Source organism: Cebidichthys violaceus, unplaced genomic scaffold (genome assembly GCF_023349555.1).
Source record: "Cebidichthys violaceus isolate CVI_PGR_0920_01 unplaced genomic scaffold, fCebVio1.0.p SCAF_15, whole genome shotgun sequence".
Lineage (NCBI taxonomy): Eukaryota > Metazoa > Chordata > Actinopteri > Perciformes > Stichaeidae > Cebidichthys > Cebidichthys violaceus.
Window position 1 is genome coordinate 594,368 of NW_027176318.1, and position 24,291 is coordinate 618,658.

The 24,291-nt window shown below is 43.5% G+C and overlaps 1 protein-coding gene across 1 annotated transcript in view; it reads left to right on the forward strand.

The window, feature by feature from the left end:
• kcnh2b (potassium voltage-gated channel, subfamily H (eag-related), member 2b) overlaps positions 1 to 24,291 on the forward strand; it is a 192,822-nt gene that overhangs the window by 16,172 nt on the left and 152,359 nt on the right. The window contains exon 2 of the mRNA XM_068709574.1: positions 3,802 to 4,032. Within this exon, the coding sequence (XP_068565675.1) occupies positions 3,802 to 4,032 (231 nt within the window). The remainder of the gene's footprint in view (positions 1 to 3,801; positions 4,033 to 24,291) is intronic.

Here is a 24,291-nt window from a genome sequence, read left to right on the forward strand (position 1 = left end):
CGAGGCTGGAGAGTTTGGTTTTAACTGATGGAGACGACGGTTTCTCTCGGTAGATAGGACCAGGTTAAGGACTAGTGTGTAGGAACCGTTGGCATCTGGCCGTGAGTTTTCAGATTGCAACAAACTGACACTTCTCCCTTGTGCCGATCATGTGGGAGAACTGCAGTGGCCGACGCGAAAACGTGAAAATTCAATTTGCCTATAACTAGAGCCAGTGTTGGGTTTGTCCGTCCTGGGCTACTGTAGAAACATGGCGGCCGGCTCTGTGAAGAGGACCCACTCTGTATGTAAATATAAATGCCTCTTTGTAATGTAACGAAAGCACAACCGGTCTCAAAGAAAACATACTCCATAATATCATATTCCATTAGTGCCAACAGAGCACACACGCATAGTCCAGCTTATTAACGTGGCTATAATCAGCATTTTCTCAATAACAGTGTATCAAATGAAAGTGTGAAAACAATGTGACAATATGAAAACATGGACCCACAGAGAACGATGCAGCCTCATAGATGGTTCAGCTCATGGTGTAGCTGTCCGGCTCTATCATTTTGGTTCACTGTCACCGCTCTCCTAGCGTTGTTTGCTGCAGCTGTTTTCAGTGGAAACGTCTCTACCTGCACAGCAGCAGACAGACACAGTTAGAGACCAGCTGGTCAATGCAGTCGAGCATTTAGAGCACGGCTCAGTGGGACGTCTGACCTCAAGGTTGGCGGTTCGATACCTGGCTCCTGCTGTCTGCATGTTGAAGTGTCCTTGAGTCACTGATCCCTAATTCTTTACAGCAGCCCACTGCTCCTAAATGCTTACGGGTTAGGCTGTAAATGCAGAGATGAAATTTCATGTTTATTGTTTATTTTTTATCTAGCAGCCAAAGAGACAGATTTTCCTCTCAGGAGTTGATGTATTGTAGACCATCAGGTGGACACAAACGAAGGCTAATGTTGCTCCCCAACTGCTGAATGTATGCAAATAAGCAAACTGTTTGCTAAGAAAACGTCTAGCCTGGCTAGTATCAGCTTGGTAGAAAATTGACAGGAAATGATGGGAGAGAGATGAGTAATCACGTGCAATAAACGTCCCCGGCACGATGCAAACGTGTGCGTTACGGTCCATCTGCTCCACGACAACCACGCCGTTAAGGTTGTTACTGCCCACATCAAAACCGTGACGCCGTGTCCTTTCTTTCTGTGCCGAGCGCGGGGTGTCTTCATTGAACGTGAAGCCAAATGTAACTGTGCCTTAAGTGCTGAATGTGCAGTGTGGCGTCGTTCAAAATCACTCCCAATTTTCTTTTATAGTGCGCTCACCTTCCACTATTTTATTTAGTCTGTGTATTCTGAGTGTGTAACTAAAGTGTCCTTGTGCTGGCCATCTGTGGCCTTGTGTAGATTGTTAGAGATAAAGATATTTATGTTATTGTTTCCAGACCTGGTGGACTTATTACCAATTTCACATACAGGCTCGCTGCCTTTGTTTGTTTTCCCTTTGTCATTTGCAGCGTCCTCTCATGCTTCCTATCTCTCTAAAATGTATTTTGTGTGTAGCTGTTGATCTGAATGGAGATCCCTTTCAGAGATGAATAAAGTAGAAGTTAAGTTTAATAAAGTTAAGTTGAACTGAATTCACAGCCACAGAGTGAAATGCTCTCAAAAGCCTTTTCCCACCACGGTCTTGCAGTCCATTTGCTTGATGCAGGCTAATTGCTGGTCAGATTCTTCCCGTGCCTTCCATCCCTGCACAGATCACTTCTGCTGTCTTCATCCTCCTCTCCTTTTCTCCATATCTCCCTCCATAATTTGCCCCTCTTCGATTGATCCCCTGTCATTCGTCCCTCCCAAAGTCTTTCTGCCCCACCATCCCATTTCCATCGGTTTATTCATCCTCACGTCCCCGGCCTTTCCTCCTTCCCGCTAACCATCCACATGACTATTTATGAGCGCAGTGTGCCTCACAGTGGGGCCCGATACTAAGTGAAAGTAACGGGGAACATCGGAGCTCTTCAGAAGCTGGAAGCTCTTTAGTGGAGGCCATCTATCAGCCTGACAGAGTATCACGCTGAAGCAGCACAAACACAATCACACGAGGCCTTACGCACATGGAGACGTTCATGTTGTTTCTATGTGCTCCCACGAGACGCCGGGAGATTCAGCTCGCACAAACCGGATACTTGTCATCTATTTGCAGTGTATCGCAAGGTATTAGAGTCAGTGTGCTGGGTAAGAGAGTATTTGTGTTAAAGTGTGTCTGTGCGTGTGTGTGTGTGTGTGTGTGTGTGTGTGTGTGTGTGTGTTCAGGCACAACAGCTGCTCTCTGAGAGCATTAAGATCATCCATTGACATAGAGCAGAGGCCACGGAGCTAAATGGCTCCTTCTACTGTAAGTGGTTTGGAGAGAGACAGACATCAGAGCTTTGTGGGACACGAAAGCCACCGGCGCTGTGATCTACACTTCTGACCACAATTATATACACACATACGCAAACCTAAGGGAACCCACACACTGTTATGTTGGCATTACGGTGGATGTGCAGAAGAGAAGACTGGTACATTTCCAGCCATTGTACGATACATTTCAAGCCATAAGACCAACAACTGTAAAATAGGCCTAGCTTCATAACAGTACATTAAGAACAATTGCAAATGACCTGTATTTTGGGTCTGAATGTGTTGTCTTTCGTTTTTCTTTCCTTTCATATTTTAATTTTATTTCGAAAGTGGGACTCTTATTTTGAAGGGAACATGCCAGCACGAGGCTAAACGCTTAGAAATGTCCAGCTGGTGTTCCGAACGAGAAACATTGTATCTGTTGTTGAAAGGGGCACACGGTTCGTGAATGTTTCATTTCATTTTTGAATTGATACTTAATAACTTTACGGCTGCTTAGCAGAAGTTTATTAAGTTTTAAAATGAGCATTTGGAAGATAGCAAGACCGCTCACCCCATGTTAGCTGACGGCTCAAATACATGCGCAGGTGATTCTCGTCGTCTCTAATGAGTACCGCTGGCTAATTAGCATTCCTCGCTAACTGGGCTCTGCTAGCCTGAGGAAATGCTAGTAAAAATGCTGTAGATAATGCTCATGCATGCTTGAAATGAGTTGGTTAATATGAGAGTAAAAACGAAAAAATACAGATATTCAATAGCAATAAATATTTTGCTTTTTTTAATTTACTTATTTATCTAAAAATATTTAAATTAATTTTAGTAATGAGTTTTTTCTTATGCAATTTTCTCTTTATTATCTTTTACCAAAACATTTTGACTCTTGCTGTTTTTCACAGCCGATATTTTAACTTTGTCGTAGCAGAAAAAGCACTTTTTATTGATGGTTAAGTCCTGCAGTTAGCCGACGGTTAAGGCTAATTGTAATGCCGACATTATTATTATTATTATTATTATTATTATTATTATTACACCTGTTTTTTCCAGCTGCTTCCCTAACCCTTCCTTAATCACAGCTTTTTTTTACATGTTTGCCATTATTCTCTATTTTATTCTCAGAGATTCTCATTTTTGTATTTGTTGACTTTTGTGTCAGTGATGTATTCTTCTCCTCATAAGTGAAGGAGTTTGTTTGTTTCAGGAAACTATTGTTGGTAACAGATGGCAGTCAAAAGGTCCCTTGGTATCATAGCATTAGCCCTTTACAAAAGAGAGAGAATGTTTTCCCCCTTATTATTTGACCATTTGAGAGGGAAGTTTAACGCGGTTACATACCAGTTTTGACTGATCAAACTTGCCACATTTTCCCTGAAAGACTTGAAACTGAATTAAACTTCTGTCGTTGCGTCCACAGGTCGCAAGTTCGTCATCGCCAACGCAAGAGTGGAGAACTGCGCCATCATCTTCTGCAATGACGGCTTCTGCCACATGTGTGGCTACTCGCGTGCCGAGATCATGCAGAAGCCGTGCACGTGCAACTTCCTGTACGGACCCGAGACCAAGCGGCTGGCCATCGCCCAGATGGCGCAAGCCCTGCTGGGAGCGGAGGAGAGGAAAGTGGAGATCAACCTGTACCGCAAAGATGGTAGGAAGAAGCCCCCGGAGTATTTTGAGAGGTGTTTGTGTGGATGGAAGAGAGGGTGTGAGGACCTGTTGAGTTGTGCAGGAGATGGATATGGATCCTCCGGTGTGCACAGAAAGTTTGGGCTGGATGGTGTGTTTGTGTGTTGTTTTACATAACAGTGAGGTAGTCATAGAAATGTACCAGACTGTAACAAAAAGGGGGTCAGTGTGTGTACTTTTTGGAGAAAGAAGTGGTGGCCGGGTCCTTTTAAGAAAGACGTCAGGAGAGTATACGCCATGTTATTTCCTGTGTTTGTGTGAGTTTGCATTTATTGGGATGGAACGAAAGTGTTTGTGTTTGTATTTATTTGAGTGTGAAGGTTTTAGGTGTTTGAATGGTTTTGTCACTGTAAAATGTACTTGTTTGTAAGTTGGCCTCGGTATGTGTGTGGTGTGTGGTGTGTGCAGAACATTTGGTACCCACCAGCTCATTTTATGTCTGGCAGCAGTTTTGTAACATTTTCTCGAAATTGTTAATGATTTCAATAGACCTGACCCATATTAACCTGGACTGTAACAAGTACTTCAGAGGACATTAAATTGGGGAAGCCCCTGGAGAATTCTCTCAAATGGCAGGAGTGTATATCGCACGTGCCAACTGGACCACGACCAGGAAACAAGACGCTGGTCACCGCAATGATAGACGGCTTCCATGGTGATAAAGAGCTGCCATGGTAATAAAGTTAGAAACTCCCTGGGCTACGGCCAAAGCATATGCTGGACATTTTCCACCTGTAGACAGACACCAAAGCAGGAGGAGGAGGAGGAGGAGAGGGAGAGGGGGAGAGAGAGAACAAGAAAGGGACTGAGGGAGGAAAGGGAGGGAGGAGGACAGGGCTTGAAACAAACTGAGGGGAAACTAGAGACCATCTTGCAATAGGATCACACCAGGCGCAATGTCAAATTGTGCCAGGGGCCAAAAGTGTGTGTGTGTGTGTGTGTGTGTGTGTGTGTGTGTGTGTGTGTGTGTGTGTGTGTGTGTGTGTGTGTGTGTGTGTGTGTGTGTGTGTGTGTGTGTGTGTGTGTGTGGGGGGGGGGGGGTAGTTTGATCTCAACTAGGCATCTATAAAGGTTTAGTCTGTCCACAGAAATAAACACCCGGCAAAGTACTCAGACCCTCCTCTGTGGTAATTCCTACGACAGTAAGGGTCTCTAGGACCACATTTTGCTTTGATGACACACACACACACACACACACACACACACACACACACACACACACCGAGTCACAAAGTGAAAACAATACCAGCCTTTTTGTGGCAGCTGGTTAAAAGAGGAAAACAGCACATCTCTGAAAAGTGAAGAAAAACCAGTGGGGGCAAGGTGGAGAAACAGTGACTGTCAGAAAGTGTGTTTCTCATGTGATCTGAAAGCCGTGTTGGTGTAGGAGATAGCAATTAAAAGAGAGAGGAAGAGACACAAAGAGATGGCACAGCTGTCTCCCCTCAAGTGATACTTCTGAGGAGGGCTTTACCGTTTCAACCCTCCCCTCTGCACAGTTCACTTTCCACTGTTTATACTGGAGATGTGGACGGACACACACACACACTCTCACACACACACACACACACACACACACACACACACACACACACACACACACACACACACACACACACACACACACACACACAACAATGATCCGCTATACAAAAGTACCTCATAAAAAGCTGCAACCCTGTATATAGGGTTACAGAGGCGTTGCCATTTCTGTCCCCCTGGCTAAGTTAACAAGAGTCCGCCATGCTAACAACACATATTTAAAGGCTTTGGGAGTGACAACACTTGGTGCCTGCAGCAGTGCTGTGCCAGTGCAGGCTGGAAGCTGTAAAGCTGCTGCTGGCATATGCAGTTCAATCGCATATCCATAAAACAGAACTGCTGGAGGAAAGCCAGGGCTGTGTGTTAACATAGCACTGCTGCTACTGACGTTGAACGTTTTGCTGCTCAAAATTATAGCACGAGTATAAAAGTATTCAAGTAAATCCGCTGTAGTTTGACTATTCAGAATCTGTGTCTGGGGGACATGGAGCATACAACAATGATGGAGTGGATTGTAATTTTCCATGCTCTTTTAAAGAAATATGGTACTATGTACCAGTTATTATCAAATATATCGGTTGATATAAAGAAATAATAAAGTCAGTGGTAAAACTATAGTGCATCTCTTTTCTTACTGGCACATAGGTACCGTCCATGGTAGTGATGTGTGGGTTGACCCATTGATCAAACTCCAGGCAGAATGGAGACTGGGCCAACCTAACCATGTGCCGTATCCATGGACCCATGTGAATATCTGCTATTGGAACTATGAACGTGATGTGGGGCTCAGTGAAGAACGTTTGTGGACTGGTGGGCCCCTGCACAAGGAAAATGAATTGTGGTAGTGGTCTGCATGAGCCGGTTAGGGAAGCAATAGCACACGGTGAGGTGATTGTGTTTAATACAATAGATGACAAGAAGGCGCTAGAGTTTGAGTTCCTGTTTTCCTGTAGTTTAACATGTGACCGGCTTGTCTGGTTAAAATAATGGTTTCTATACAGTGCTAACATATACCTGCCAGTAAATCAGAAACAAGTATGTGTGGCCATGGTTTTCAGTTTTGAGGAGAGAGAAGGTGAGTCCTGGTATGTTCACAATGGTGTCGCGTGATGAGAGTTGTGTTTAAGCCAGTAAGAGGGTAACTTGGAGATAGTGAAGACTTGCCCTCTCTGCCCTCTAGCCTCAGACATTTACTATTACTTGCATGAACACCCTCCAGTATTGTCTCTCTTACATGCTGACAATAAGCAGGTGTTTGTAAGCTACCGTTGTCAATGCTCAACAGTTTGCTGTCTATGAGTTGTGAGACAACTGAAGGGTCTTAAAAGCTGTTCTCTACTGTGGCAATGCGACTGAGCTCAGCTGACATGAGAGCACATAAACAAAGACGCACCTACGCACCAGGAATATCCTTCTCTGTGAGTTGGGAGTTGTGTTTGTCACGTTGCCATGGAGTTTGTAGAGAGGCCCTCATCATGTTGTTATAGTAACCAAGAGACGCTCTTATGATTGGATGTATGAATGTTGATTTTGTCTCCTCCTCCTCCACTGGACACGTCTCCTTTCTGTCACGAACACTCTCTCTGGTTTTACAGTCTAGTAACTAGTGGTATATTGTAGCTTGTGGGGTTTGGAGCTGTTGTTGCAGATCACGTCTTTATCTACTTGGACTTTTTTTTTTTTAATGTTTGTGCTGACCAAAAGCTTTCTGTCACTAATAAAATCCTCATTGATTTATACTCAGTTAAAGATAGTGGCTGGATGAAAGAAGGGCATTTGTTATCCGTGTGTGTGGGCAGGTGGGACCCTGGTGACTCCTCTCTGTCATCGCCACACACACACTCAAGCACTCAAAGACACAAGCGCAGTCTTAGGTGACCCTAGCGGGCCGCCTCCAAGCCACCAGAGAGCTGCGGATCGAACTCCACGGACACGCCTCATCCATAATGCACACGGGGAGGAAACACTGTGCCACCTCCGCTTGTCCCCTCTGCCTCCTTCCTCCGTTCCCTCGCTCCTCGCTTCTCTTGCTAAAGCGAAGAGGAAAAAGAAAGAATAGACTTCCCTGTGATCTCGAAAAAGACACCAATGCAGTGAGTGTGCAGGCGTGTGCGTGTTTTACTTGTAATGGTGGGACAGTGTAGCCATGACTCGCACATAGAGAGAACACACACACACACACACACACACACACACACACACACACACACACACACACACACACACACACACACACACACACACACACACACACACACACACACACACTCTGTGCTCACACAGGCTTCATCTGAGCCCATTTATCTAGTGCCAAACTCAGACACAAGCCTTCACGAAGATGGATCTACCGTCTCGCTCTCACGCTGAATTGTCCGACTCCAATTGCTCACCGGCTTAATCAATCATGCTCTCCAGGTAAACTGCGATAGGAAACATACACTGAGAGCATGTAGAGGTTTGGGTGTGGAACGGGATACTGTCTTTGAATCTCCTCACTGGCTGAATGTCACTATGTGGTTTTACATTAACCTCTGGTTCACAGAGAAATATGAGGGCTGTTAAAGGGGAAACGCGAGCATTGTTGTCTTTGTTTTGTTGGGTGAAGCAGCAATCTGTTTTAACTGGATAGATATTCTCCTTTTTTCTCTCTTATATTCTCACTCTACACCCTCCTGTCTGTCTCTGAAGCTCACACATTGTCTCTCACCTCTTTTCCCTTATCTCTCTCTTCTCAGAGTCTTTCCTTTCGGCTCTAGTTGCTCAGCCTCACTGTCTCCAGCTTTCCCTCCCTCCTGTTTCATTGACACTCAGTGTCTTTAACTTTCTCACCGCATTCGTCTCTCTTTCTCTCTCTGCTCCTCCATCACGGAAGAGAGAACATTGCTCGCCATCAGCCAGTAAAGATGTCACAGAGCGGGTTCTGATACAGGTTGTCTGTATAAAGGGCCTATGAAGACTGCCATCATGAGTGAGATTAATTCAAGGATGTCAGTGTTGAGCTGCTGGAGCAAGTCTTAATCCAATTCGAAGAGATGGCTGTTTGATGGTTCTCTTGTCACAGCCGAGTTAAGACAGGCGACAGAAATCCTTTGAACACAGAAGGTTCAATGTGTTTTATGTTCAGGAAGATGAAATCGTGTCAAACTGTGCTCCTTTAGTCCACACATGTTTTATCATGGCACAACAGAGCTGAAAGGACATTCATGAATACATAAACTGAGTAGATTCAATAAACCAGATTTGCGAGAGACATAACTAATGTGTGTAATCATAGCAGCGTTTATTACAGACCAGCTTCATATACAATGTGTGCACTTGCTTTTGCTTTGGGTAGTCTTTGTTTACTGACACTCAGCTCAGGTGAGAGTGAGTCTGTTCAAAAGGAAATGAAGCAATCAATCAAGCTGTGATGTTGTACTTGCTGCAGACAATTAAACATGCTACATCTTAGCATTGACACACACACACACACACACACACACACACACACACACACACACACACACACACACACACCCTGCACCTCTTTATTGTAGCTATAATGACGGAGACAAATAAAGTCTAGTCCAAGGTCAGGGGACAGCTGTGTTAACAAGGCAATGTTCTTTATCTCCACTGTTATAAAATCAGCTGTGTGCCTTTGAGTAGCATTAAAGTTAGTGTGTTTACACCTCATACGTGACAAGCCAGGACTCCATTTGATCAGGGGCCGCATTGTATAAATGTCCCAATACATCCTGCACTAATGCAGAGTAGTAGCAACTGTAGAAGATAAGGATTTGGGAACGACATGAAGACATTAATGTCCCTTAATGCCACTGAATTAAATTATAGACAAAGCAGAGCATTAAAACACAACTAACTATCAGTTTTCTGCTATAAATCCTTATCCCTGATTTATCCTCCTGCGGCTGTGCTCCTATGCATTCTGTGCAGTCACCTCTAGCACACGCTGGTGCTGTGGTGGATTGCGTTAAGCATGTCATTTCTTTTTGATTTGGACACGCAGTTTTCAAATCCTTTGTCTGGTTGTCTTTGATGTATTCGATAGGCGGATTCAATAGTATTCAAAAGTTTTGCCCGACACAATAATATCGCTAAAAACTATGAAAGAGTTGGATGACGAAGAGTAGCTTCTGTGCCTAGAATCAATAAAGTGGTGGCTGTTGTAGTAACAAGATGTGAGCTACCCAACTCTGATGTCCAGTCAGACTTGCGGTGCCTGTCACTTTTTTCAGGAGGAGTGTCTCTGCAGCTCCGCAAACCATCTCTGTGGAAGCTCTGTGCGGGTTTTTCTGCAGAAGTATGAATTAATCCTAAGGAGAAGTCTGGGGAATTCAAATCACCACCCTAGTTGCAGACTTAAGTGTTAGTCTTTGCAGCCTGTGTGCCTGTGAACTGATAACACCACGAGGCATTCTGAAAAGACAGTCTTCAGTGTGTTGTGGATCCTGAGGACTAGCAGGTGTCTGTCAGAAAATGTGAGTGTCCTGACAGCACTGTGCTGTGATAATGCAGTGAGCCCAGAGGAGCAGGCTGTCCTGTGCGACTCTTGATTGCCTAGCAGCGGTAGCTAAGCAAAGCACTTAGAGACATGCAGCCTCTCCGGAGAGGTTAGCACTCTACGCAGATGACTGCAATGGATGATCCCACCTCCAGCTAAGAGAGAGCGCGCGCACACACACACACACACACACACACACACACACACACACACACACACACACACACACACACACACACACTAACTAATGCTGGCCATGGTCGCCCACACAACAACAAGTTGCATTAGGTTTTTGAACTGAAGGGCGAGGCGTCCATTTTCAAAAACAGAGACGTAAATGGTTTTGTTTTGTTACAGCACATATGAACAAGATGATGACATCAACTAGCACTTGGAAAGCTGGATTCAGACCAACAGCATCAGGTTCAGGTGACTTTGACTTGTACCCGTAGACTTGGTTTGCTATAGAAGGCGAGGCATCCATCTCGACACGCATTACAATCAACACAGACAACAAGACAAACAAGGCTACAAATCAGTAAATCACTAAATAAAATAAATAAGTACACAATCGTAGTATCTGTGCACTGTTGCTATAATTTGTTCACCCGAGTGGTGGCTGCTGGAACGAAGCTGTTTTTATACCGCTTTGTTCCACACCGTACATGGTGTGCATGTTAACCAGGCGGCAACCTCCAGTTCTGTCGAGTGAGGCCGATGCTGAAGTGTCTTAAAGCTGCATTCTCTCTAGTGTCCACCGGGGGGCGACTCCTGGTTGTATAGAAGTCTAGTCTAAAATGACTCTACTTCTCTCTTGATTTATTCCCTCAGTAAACATTGTAAACATGAGTTTATGGTCTCAATCTCTAGTTTACAGTCTTCTTCAATACAGCATGATGTTCATTTAGTAAGTTATAATCCATTTAGAGGACCATAAATAAAGTGGAGTATGCTTAAGGGCGGGCTTACTGTGATTGACAGGTCTCTACGTCACTCCTCCGCATTCCAAATATGGTAACTTCCGTTCATTGGCTGCAAAAAAAATAACACGGCGACGGCCGTAATACAAGACGGCGATGGCAAAATCGCCGAACTCGAGGCAAAGCATCAGTCCACAAACCAATGGGTGACGTCACCATGACTACGTCCATAATATGAAACATTCACTACGTGTTCTGTATTAACATCACAAAACACCACGTTGAGGAGCATCATGATCTACACATCACTGCAGTTCTACTCTTCCTGCGTTTTGAGCTCACGGTGTGTTTTTGTGCTCGTGTGTGCAATCCCTCCTTTTTTTTTTGTTTTTCCAATGACACCCAAATAATGAATCATGACATCAAAGTGCGATAGCGCTGCATTGTGTGTCCGCCTCATTAGTCACCCAATGTGCTGTACTAGGCAGCTCTGCTCTGGACACACACAGGAGCACCTCATACACACAGTGAAGAGCCAAAGACTCCAAGCACAACCATCCAAACCAATGTGGGCACTTTCAACAACGTGTGTGTGTGTGTGTGTGTGTGTGTGTGTGTGTGTGTGTGTGTGTGTTTCTCAGCAGAGTGCAATAATAGTTAGTCTCCATGCTGAGTACAAAGCACTGACCCTATTCAGTTGAGGCTAAGGGACCAAATTGAATTCAATTTAATCTTGCCCTTGGAAGTGGCTTATTTAGATATACTGGTAATCAGCAGATCTCTCTCTCTCTCTCTCTCTCTCTCTCTCTCTCTCTGTCTCTCTCTCTGTGTCTCTCTCTCTCTCTCTGTCTCTCTCTCTGTCTGTCTCTTTCTGTCTCTCTCTCTGTCTGTCTCTCTGTCTGTCTGTCTCTCTCTCTCTCTCTCTCTCTCTCCCCCTCTTTCTTTCTTTCTCTCTCTCTCTCTCTCTCTCTCTCTCTCTCTCTCTCTCTCTCTCTCTCTCTCTCTCTCTCTCTCTCTCTCTCTCTCTCTCTCTCTCTCACTTTGGAGTTCCAGCTTCTAAATAATATGATGTTCTGGTCACCGGTCTGGACCAGACTGACCGTGTGGACCCAGGCTTGTCCATGCGGTGAATTGGTTTTGCTGTGCTATAATCTCCTAGTCGCTAATCGCAGCAATCACTTTCTAATCACTGTGTTTTTATAATTGGTTTTTCACTCTAAAAACAGATTTGTGATATGAGAATGACCGCCCAGCTGACCTGCTTTGGTGTTAAATGTCACACTCTAATATATGTTAAGTGACCCACAGTCTGTTTCACCAGCGTGTTGTGCTGTTCGTACATGCAGGCCCTGCTTGCGTAGATGATTTACAATCGTCCTTTTTTTTCCCTCAGTAGAAAGCATTTGCTGTGCTCTTCAGTCTATGATGCTTCCATGTGAACAGACACTGCTCTTATATTCACACATGCACATGTCTTTATAGCCACATAAACATGCATACTGTAATTATGAATACACGCGTGTCTCTCACTCAACTCAACTTAGATTACTAATTATGGATTTTTGTCAGCGCTAAAATTGCACACACACACACACACACACACACACACACACACACACACACACACACACACACACACACACACACACACACACACACAGACACCTCTAAAGCTAAAGGGTAGCTTTTCTGCAGTGGGAGGGTATCATCACTGAATGAATGCAGAGCAGTCATTGTACTTGAATGAACTTCAGAGGTGTCTCTGTATTTGTGTGCAAGCTCCATATGAATTTGATTTCTTTTTTTTTATTTAACATCATTCGTTGCAGGTTATGTATTCAGGTCCAGTTTTATAAATGGTTGCACTTCCTTACATAATTGAAAATGATGAAAAATGACTGGTTTGTTTGGTAACAGATTGTAAATGCAATTTTAGACCTGTTTACATTACTGATTATGGATAATGTTAAACATCATCAACAACAATAATTGATACAGTGAATAATCCAAAATCATGTGATTTATTGGTATTGCAAACCAAACTGAACCAATATTAGAAATAACAAACAAAGAATAGTAAGTAGCATGATGCTGTTGACTACTGCCTTTGGTTCAGGCTCGGTTCAGGCTCTACGGCCGAGCGTCTGTCAGGAAACCCGCTCAGGCCTTTCCAGCGTCTGTAAGCACATGTTCATGAATGGGGCTCCGTCTTTGAACCGCAGTACTTCCTCCTTCTCAACACCTCCACGGCTGACACAGACACCACATCAAACACCAGCGCAGTAGGCCTCAGTGTACCTGTGAAGGTGAAGGGGAGCTATTGAATTAATTGCACTGCAGACACTTATTCATCATGTCTGACCTATGTGACGTTTGTATTCTTTGTTTTGTGCTGCATGTTTTCTTGTGGCTCACGTGAGACAGTGTACGTCTTGGAATGTTGTTGTTGTTGAAGGATCTGTTAAGTAAAATCAAATAAACTTGTGTTTGATATTTCACTGTACGTAAAGTGCAGTATCTCTACCTTTCTTTTTCTTTATCTTTCATCTTTCACATTCTCTCGCTCTCCTTCTTCTGTCTTTCCGTTCAGGTTTTGTCTAGACATTTTCAGGGTTCTGCTGTATGAAGTTATCAGAAAACAAACTCTTCTTGCACTTTTATTATTCTGTTTCTTGCAACAGCAGGCTAATCTGAATATGCATGTGTACAGTATGCAAATGTTTCTCTCTGTCTTTCCTTCTCTAAGGTCAGTGTGTGTGTGTGTGTGTGTGTGTGTGTGTGTGTGTGTGTGTGTGTGTGTGTGTGTGTGTGTGTGTGTGTGTGTGTGTGTGTGTGTGTGTGTGTGTGTGTGTGTGTTGTGGAAAGTCTCAGTGGAAAGTGTGTTTATGTGTGTGGAAACCTCGACTGTAATATGAATAGGGGTATCCTGTCCAGTTAATTGTATGCCTCACTTTACACACACACACACACACACACACACACACACACACACACACACACACACACACACACACACACACACACACACACACACACACACACACCAGCTTTGAAAGGTTCTGTCCTGCAAAGGGTTTGTACTGTGTACTATTAGATATGTATTGATTGTGTGGACCAAAGATTTAACTGAGGTTTATCAAATCATGACCCCATATATCAGACACAAAACTGAAGTTATTAGTAATGACAGCAATTGTTTGGTTATTGTAATGTTACAACAAACTAGTCCCTGATGCAGTTTTACAGAAGGAAGACATTTTGCTATGATATCTTTTGAAGCCCCAGCGACATTTGTTCTCCCTTTATAGCATCTGGCTGGGATACTGTTTATCTAATCAGCTGACTTTTAGACAGGAACAATGATGATGAATTGGCAGCTGCAGATTGTAGCATTGTTGGTTGACAAATGGACAAAACTCCATCCAGCATGACAGTCAAACCGTTTTTTTACTGGAATATCTTTTTCCTAATTTTTGTCTAAAAATTGTGCATGCCATAAAATATGTTTCAAATCATTGTACATTAGGAATTAAAATTTCATAAATTTAGTAGTCGATACCAATATCGGTGAAATTCCACCCTAAAAACAAAAGATAAATCCCATGTACTTTAACATGCACACAATATTGACATATGATAATGTTATAATTTACCTTTGTCCAATACTAACTTGTACTGCTTAAACGCATCATAATGTAATGAGATGGTGTGAGCTCCTCTAATTAGCCGAGCACGACTGTGCTGCCCACAGGCTGCTAACGGCTAACGCTAACTAGCTCTCCTCCGATTTCAACCCTGATTTATAGTCAACGGTGGCGCATTATCAGGGGACATTTTCTGTCTTCCATGGGACGCAGTTAGTCTCGAGCCCTGGGCCGTACCTGCGGTATCGTTTATAAAAGAAAAAGTGTCTCGTTTTCAGAATTTGGGCATTGACTTGGTACCCAAGTCTCTTATCTGGTGACGTCCCTGTTGTCCATATTCAACAGGGCAATGCGTTTCTCTTGATGTGCTTGAGGTGCTTTGCAGTGCAGGTGAACTGAAAGGTTTGTAAACGACATGAAATCATTTGTGATGTTACACATCCCATCATTCACTTAGTCTCCTTGTCACCGTCACACACCTCCACACAGACCAGAAATGTGTGCGTCCAGCCGGACACCACAAATGACAGCCGGCGTGATGGATGGGTGTTGTGGTGTTTAATAGGCGCACTGAGTCTGCCTCCTTCCCTTACGGTCTTGTTAGCCTATGCAGCACTCGTCAATCTTGCTTGCTGTGCCATGTCAGAGCCACAGCGGAGGCCTGTTATACAACCAATGGATCCAAACCTGTTTCAAGAAGTGTTTTCTTACAGATAGTTACAGATATCCCAGATAAACAACTATGATATCATATGGATTTGTTTAACAGCACAAAACTGGAAGTTATAAAGGATCCCTGAGCAAGAGAGTCCACTATTGTGGTACCTTAATACTTATTTCTGAAGTCTAGAAGCCAATTAAGGCTGTTAGATATTGTGTTTGTTGACCGAAATAATCAATGAGTCATTTCAGAGCTAGTGTCAGAGGTGCTTGGCGTTGAACGCTCGATGACTAGGATTCTGTCCTGTGACTGGTCGGCGGGAGAGTGCACACAGTGGCCTGTCTCCAGTACACTGCTTCAGGCTTTGCTGTAGCAACGGTTCCATAAAACCCGAGGAGACTTATGGGTCCTGCCACGGTGCCAGCTGGGCTCACCTAACTCGGCACTCATGAAGAGTGATGGACACACAGAGCCGTTTGAGAGACGGTAATAGACAGAGCGGGTCCATTCTTATAGCTTTATTACTTCATTTGCCTGTGTGACACAAGTCCTCAGTGCCCGTCAGTCAGCCCTTTGCTGCAGAGAGCCCCACTGTCTGTCAGATGGGTTTCATCCTCCTCCATGGTGCAAACGCTCCAATCAAAGCTTTCTCAGCTGCTACTGCACGCTGCTGAACGCAGAGAGTAGCCAGCCAGAGTGCAGTATGGAGAAGGTTTAAAGTAGATGTGAGATGTTTCTCCTGCTGACTGAGGAAATGGCTCAGTGTGATTAAACATGTGCCCATTCCCACAGTTTGACTACATGCCGACGTCATTGTTTATTTGGTCGTCTGACAAACCGCTGGCTGATGTAAAGCAGAGACCTGATTCAGAGGACTCCCCTCTGCCTCCTTCCATCTATGCTTCTGTCTCTGTGCGTTTCTTTCTCATTGTCAGGTTCTTCGTTACACAAACGCACACAAAGGAGGGGAGGAGATGTGTGTGCGCTCGTCTCTGTGTACGCAGACCTGCTTTGATCACTCATGCCTCAGAAACTGTTCAGATCAATGCAGCACAGGCGTCACTTCGGTTTTGATCCATGCAGCTGAAGACAACATTTGTAGTGACCTGTCAGTACAAGGACTGCGTGCAGAATGTGTAGCTTTGTACTTTGTTTAGGCTGTTGTGGAGATTTAGTGGTTTAGTGGCGGTTGTCTTTTGGATCTCGTTAGTGTTTAGTGTTCCATAAATGTTCTTCTTCTTGTGAACAAACAGCATGTTCTGCAACGAAACCTTTGTTTCCATAAATGCACATGAATTCAGAAAAAAACAACATATTGAAAATATGATCAGCATTTATTCTACAGCTCCCATTCAAACAGCTTAAAGGCATTATTAGCATTTCCTATAGAGTCATTACAGGCATTATACGATGCCTAAAAGCTGAATTCTAAAGTGAAATATGCGTCCATATTCGTATTAAGTAAGGACTAATTCTTTTGTGAATATTCATGTTTGGTTACCAGATAATGAACTGTCATTATCTCTTGTTTTTCCTCCGTTATAAGAGGACATCTCTAGCATAGAAAGTGGCAAACGGCACAGCCTGTGTGTGACGCCCGGACAGACAGCAGTGCGTGGGTTTGACTAACCTACCCGTCCCCGTGGCTTTTACTCTAAGTGTAAAATCAAAGGCGTTCATCAAAGTTGCATTCACCTGCACCACTCTCATTATTCTATACACACTGGATGCTAATGCATTAAACGTTCAGTCCTCCTCTCTCCGTTGTTTCTCTTCTGGAGAGCACTAATGTTGTGTGTTGCTGCATACGGTACATGTCCATTAGTGTTATGGGCCTGGCTTATTTGCTGCCATATTAGTTTCATTTCAATTAGAATTAGCGCAGACCGTCCTTCCCCAGTGGCACAGCCCAAGGAAATGGTCTGAAACATTAGCTCGGCACCGTCGCTCATTCCCTCATTCTTTGGGTCCAGCCCGGTCAGAGCGGCGCCTAACCATCCTTCCCCTCATCACTCACTCACTCTGTCCATCCGTCACTCTGTTGCTTTCTCACCGGCTCTCTTCTGTTTCTGCAGGTTTGCTCCCTCACATATGTGTGCGTTCCCTCATTTGAGCAGCAATAAAACAAAACAAAGAATTATAGAAATGGATACAATAATACCTCGGCACTTCCTCTGGCACAGTGTCCTACTGTTTTTACACTTTTCTTATATTTCCTATCTGCCTTCTCTTATCTTCTGTTCTCTCCGTCTCCGTGTCCCCCCCTCTTCCTGTCCCTTCATGGCCTCTTTTTGCTCTCGTCCTCTGATGTAAAACTCTTTTTTTTTTTTTACCTCTCTCCATTCCCTCAAGTAGGGTTTTCTTCCTATCATGTCTGTGCTTACTGTGGAGGCACGGAGTCTGACCATCGAGCCAGCCGTCCAAAATGTTAGAAAGTTAAAGAAGCTCCTGTCTTCTGTGATAGACCTAAAGGACGAGCAGCAAACGCTTATTTAGAGAAGCCGAGATCAGCAGTTACAAATGAAACCAGTAAGCTGCATAGCTTCCACATCGAGCAGTGTGTCCATGGGTCTGCCCACCCACCATGCTGTTCTCCCTGACGGCATTCTTTTTAATGTGGCTCTTTAAAGTGGATTTACCAGTATTCACACTGTGTAGCCTGGGAGCTCTTGAAAGTGGTGGTAGAAGTGTCACTCTTATTACACGTGTGTCACATTACAGAAGCACTTGGTTGCTGTTGTTTGACTCGATAATTAGAGTTGTTAAAGCGCTTCGTGATGTTACCACTGTTTTGGAGCCGTTTAAAATATAAAAAAAGAGATTTGTCCTCAATTTAAATGGCAATCACAGAAGAGAATTAAATACAGATTAGACTTTTGCTTTTGTCTTCGAGATTTTTGTGGAAAAGCTACTTTTGGATCCTGCGTCAGGCCTTGGCTTTCTGAATTTCTTCAATTTAGTTGCATTGAGAAAACCTTCTCACTGACAAACGGTCATCTTCCTGGATTTCTTCTGTACGTTTGCTCCCAGCTTCCTGGTGACGTTTGGAGCTTGTGCATGTATGTGCAACAGGAGGGGCAGTGGTGTTCTTTTTTGAAATCGTATGGAAAGAGAATAAAAGCGCTTGATCAGAAAAGGAAGGGTCTGTTCAAAGAGGCCTTTGAACAGCCAGGTTGAGTTGAAGGTTTGTGCTGACCAGGGAGCAAGGCTCTGTTCCCTCTGAAGTTGTGAAGAGATGCGTACACTGTTGTGGTTGAAGCTGCCACTGTATCATCAGCTTTACCGTTATCAGCGGATATGTAGTGATAAAAGATAAATGCTCTCTTTTCAGATCGATGAACTCTTATTTTTGTAATACTGGTGTTCTCTATAAGTAAATCAATCAACTTGTATATACATTTTGAAGAACGTATGCTTGAACGATTCCCTAGAGAGTCTCTGACCGTCACTGTATCATTACCATTTGTTTACATGCAAGTAAAAATGCTGAAGAAGACCAGGCAGAAACAAATGGCTCACGTCGTTGGCTGGCTGGTGTTGTGAACCCCACTGAGAACCAGAGCCTTGTGTTTGCAAAGTTGATTGATGGTGTTGACATATTATTGTGAAAGTCTGTTGTGGGGATGTTTAATAACCCTGCACAACTAATGATGTTGAACATCTACAGTATTATGCTTCAGCAACCTCAATTTCATGTGTGTTTTCGAGTATCTGTGTGCTTGTTGTGTACCTGTGAAATATTGTGTGTGGGGGGGCGTTTTTACACATTTGTGTGTTTTCGTGTGTACATCAACCATTTCATTTTCATCTGCTGAAATGGCAACGTTTGAATACATGACTTGGTCGATTGACAGCGACAGTGTTACTCATCCAGTGTGGTTCACTGTCAAATATCAGGTCGGGAAGACAAAAAAGACTGTCAGCGGTGATGAAACGGGACCTTCTTCCACCCTTGCTTAGTCTTTGAACACCAATCATGCTTAATGTTGCTGCTGTGATATTTATTTGAGCACTTAAACGGCAGGGGAAGGATTAATGGCGTCTGTGCAGACCCAACTTATTGGGTAGTGTGTCTTTTCTAATGCTGTCAGGACTTAATGTAGCGCTATTCAGCGAGTGGAAAAGCCAAATGATGGACACAGTAGAGGATAATGGAAAGGAAGAGAAAAAGCATGACTACTGAGCAGTGGGGAACCCCCCCCCCCCCAAAGAAAAATTTAAATAAACCACAGCTACAATAAAATGTATTTGATGTATTTGAGCAGAATTTCCCTGGTGTGTAATATACAGTGAACTGTTATACATCATTTTGTCCACTTGGTTTCTCATTAAATTATATTTCATCCATCTGTTGAATTGAGATAGATGAAAGTCAAGGATTTGATTGACAGCTAATGGGGAGTCGAGTCTTAATTGTCATTAAAGCAGCTACAGAATTGTGCGCGCATGATGAGGCAGACAAAGAAGGGAGGAGTCACATGACTAGACCAGGGTTGGTCCTGGTTCAGAGTGGGCCTTTGAGGGCTAACTACGCACAGCAGTTAGCAGGATCGACATTTCTCAACATTTGATTAATGCAAAGGTCTATAATGCTTGAGTAAATGAAACCCCCTTTTAACCAAACTGGTTTAAATATTGACAGAGAAGTAGGACCAGGGACACCTTCAATGCTGTCACCTATAATACGTAGAACTCGATTATGCCACAGATGACGGACATCGTTCCGTTCTTATAAACGTATACTATTTTAGACCTTTGTTGTCAACTACTACAGTGGACAAATACCTCCTGATCCCCTTGAGAGAAGAAGATGATTCATCTTTGGAAGATTTGGAAACTGCCTGGGCAGCTACTTGTGCACTATCTTAGAAGTAAATAGTAGAAAAGTACAATGAAGCCCCTTTTGTAACCGGACAAAAAAAATCCTTTTTACACCCACCAACATCTGTCTTTTTTTCTATAGTGGAAAAGGTTCTGTCAGAAAACGTGGCTAAACAGCCCAAAGAGCTGGACAGCTGACTCTGGACACTAAAACTGATATTAAATACTAGTGTTAAAACCACCAGGAGGGTCCAGTAGAGCCCGACTCTGGAAGGTAAAACTGAGATTAAATACTAGCATTAAAACCACCAGGAGGGTCCAGTAGAGCCTGACTCTGGAAGGTAAAACTGAGATTAAATACTAGTGTTAAAACCACCGGGAGGGTCCAGTAGAGCCCGACTCTGGACACTAAAACTGAGATTAAATACTAGCATTAAAACCACCAGGAGGGTCCAGTAGAGCCAGACTCTGGAAGGTAAAACTGAGATTAAATACTAGCATTAAAACCACCAGGAGGGTCCAGTAGAGCCTGACTCTGGACGGTAAAACTGAGATTAAATACTAGTGTTAAAACCACCGGGAGGGTCCAGTAGAGCCTGACTCTGGACAGTAAAACTGATATTAAATACTAGTGTTAAAACCACCGGGAGGGTCCAGTAGAGCCTGACTCTGGACGGTAAAACTGAGATTAAATACTAGTGTTAAAACCACCGGGAGGGTCCAGTAGAGCCTGACTCTGGACGGTAAAACTGATATTAAATACTAGCGTTAAAACCACCGGGAGGGTCCAGTAGAGCCCGACTCTGGACGGTAAAACTACTAAAAGTCTACTAATCTCAATGCTTTTTAATCGCTCAGATCATCACCATGATCATTTCTATCACCATTTACATGAACAGGACCATTGCTAATGCTATTCCTGGTGGCACAAACACTACAGTCATCGTCATAATCTCATAATCATGTTTCAGTTATGACCCCTAGTCAGCTGAACCGCTGTAAACAGTGTTATAGAGACGTCATGAAGACATGGTGGTTGTCACTGTGGGCCGTCCTATTGATTTCCTGAAGGGATTTCCTGCATTCAAAACCACTTATCCTAAATCCGGGGACACTCCACCCCGCTATGCTTGAATATGACTCCATGTCAGCGAGATAACCCCCTGGCGCCGGGTGGAACCCTAGTGCTGGACAGCTGAATTCAGATCCACAGATAACCCTTGCCTAGATCCGCTTGCCTCTAGGCCTGTGGCCCCAGCACAGTGACCACACATGAGAACTGTGGCTATCCTGGGGCCCCATCTACGTGCATTATTCACCACAGACATCAAGGTGTAGCTACGCCGTGGCCCCTGCATCCTATGGCTCATATTACGCCGAGGCCAGGGAGGGTCTCCCACTCTGTCTTTGCCCTCGGGGCTTCATTTTAGAAAGGAGAGCAGGCAGTGAACTCTCAATATTTATTTTTTATTGAGGCTGCTGGGAGGCTGATAGGGACTGCAGAGCAGCCGGCACAGGAGAGAGGGATCCTGGGGAATGTGATCTATGGCTGGCAGAGCAAATTCTAAAGGAAAATGTCTTCCAATAGTCTGAGACTCATATTATCCATCTGTGACGTGTCAGGAATTTTAAGAAGTACTTGATGTGCGCCTTTCCTCAGCCAATCTCCTCCACTTTGACTTCAGTAAGTTATTTCAATTATTTACAGCAACCACCAGAGGAGGTGTCTGAAGATTCTGCATTCATTATGTCTACATTTGAGACAAGAATGATAGCAAAAGAAGGAATGCAAGTGTTCTGGTGTTTTTAAAAAAGTGAGCACCTGCCTGGAAACACAAAACACCTGGTGGCTGCTGCTAGTGGACACACTGCGGTTTGACCGTACACGCTTTGTATTTGTCTGAATGGCTGTGTACTTTCATTATCTGCTGATTGTGATTATTTTAAACATTTAATATAGAATGTTGAAAAACGGAAAATATGCCGCTCGCAGTCCAAAATGTGAAGATATTCAGTTTACTGTTATATGTGACAAAGAAAAGCAGATCTTCTCATTATTTGAAAAATAACTGAAACCATTAAGCGATTATTAAAATGGATGATTAATTGATTAATTGACAAAACTGTGCAGCTCTACACTGCCTATGCACAGTCCAAACGAGCATACTGTATAGGACCCTGCCTCTTCTGTACACAAATATATACACACACACACACACACACACACACACACACACACACACACACACACACACACACACACACACACACACACACACACACACACACACACACAGACGCATGAATCCCGCTGGTTTCAGACATGGAAATCACCTGAATCTATTCACCCTGTCATGAACCTTGGCTGGCTGCAGAGCTACTTCAATATCACTAATGAGTTAGATTCCCCGTGCTTTAATGTGAGCGTCTGTTTAACAAACTGCATGTGTGTGTTTGCTCATGGGTGTGTGTCACTGCTGGTGTGTGTTTGCATTCCCATATGTGTATACCTCATGGAGCTTGAGAGGGAGGGAGAGTGAAGCCACTGCTTGTTCTAATCGTGCATGAAATAAGATCCGTTAATGCGCCGTGCCATCCTCTGACTCTGGCATTTCAGCAAAGCGTCTTTTTCCTCAATTCGTACAGGAAAGATGGCTCTTTAAAGTGCTTTGGCATTTCGACGTGTTTTTATGTGGGTCATACGGTTTGTGTTGTTGTGTGCCGCTTCAACTGTAAATCAGATACTCGCCACCTGTGCTCTATGCTTGGAAGGTGACAACCATTTTGAAAAACCCAACCAGGTGTTTATAGTTGATTAATGCATTTCTATTTAAGGCTGGTTTGACAATCTGTTGCTTCAGTAACAGAGACCTGAAAGTTCATGCAGTTTAAATTGCTGGTTTGTGTTTGAGCCGTGTAGTATTTCCTGTCCTGGAGGAAAGTTCTGACATCCAAGACTAAAGATGTGTCTGTGAAACGAGCTGGACTAATGAACACGGTTTGAAATGTCTGTTCAATGGGATACAAAGACTCTCTTTTGGGAGAGCCATTACTCAGTCTGTTTTCAACTGTATCACCATCCAATTACTGTATATGCTTTGACTAAATTAATCTGATTGTGATGTTCACTATGTGAAGATTTATTTAGAGACTATTGAGGATGTTTTTAGTGACACTGAAATGGAGACCTAAACGACTGGCAAACAAGCCTAATTATAAACTGTTCAATATTATGGAAAGTCATCGCTCAGCAAATGAGTGAAAACCTTGTCGTGGTCCTCTCACAAACTTAATGTCCCTCGGCTACACTCACTGGCAGTGTGAGAAGTGGCATAATCACAATTTCATCGGAACTATTTCCATTGCCATGTGGAGAAAAAAAGTGCTTGAATTTGTCTTGTAGTTATTGGTGCCGAACATAATAGACTGCTGTTTCAGATGAAGTGTGGAGCAGGAATGAGAAGACCTTTGAAACATCTAGCTCCATCACATCATTTCCGTCCCAGTAAACACTAGCACCACTGCTCATCAGCTGGCTATAGTTTACACCTCGATGCCTCTGCCCCATGCATTATTCTGCCAGTGTAAGCTAGGCCGCGCCCCTCCATTGTGTCCTCGCTGTATAGAGTGTGTCAGCAGCTTGTCTCAAATGACACCATCTCCTCGATTGCTTCGCTGTCCTCCCACTCCTTCACACGACGTCTCCCCCACTTGGAAGGTTTTATTCTGGTGTTGTTTGACACTGGAAACAAGGTCCACGCTGAGAGGAAAGCCTATTTATTAAGAACATGTCCTTTAGAAACGGTTGTGCTTCAAATGGTACATTATGATGAAAATGAGTATCGGGCGAAGGTAAATTATGACGATATCACGTTCTCGTAAAATGTAGTGTTGAATAGATCCAGCTGTGTGAAGGAGATGTTTTCACAGCAACACAAATAGATATTAGAGATGAATTATGATTTGTTTACACTAAGCAGATTATAATACAGCATTAAATCTACTGATGACAATATTTGTTTTAATGAATAAAAATACAAACTTTTATTTCCTAATCATTTGAATTGTGTTTTTATGAAGAAAAAAACAAACACTATAAGTTACTATAACTAAAAGTAAAAGGATAACA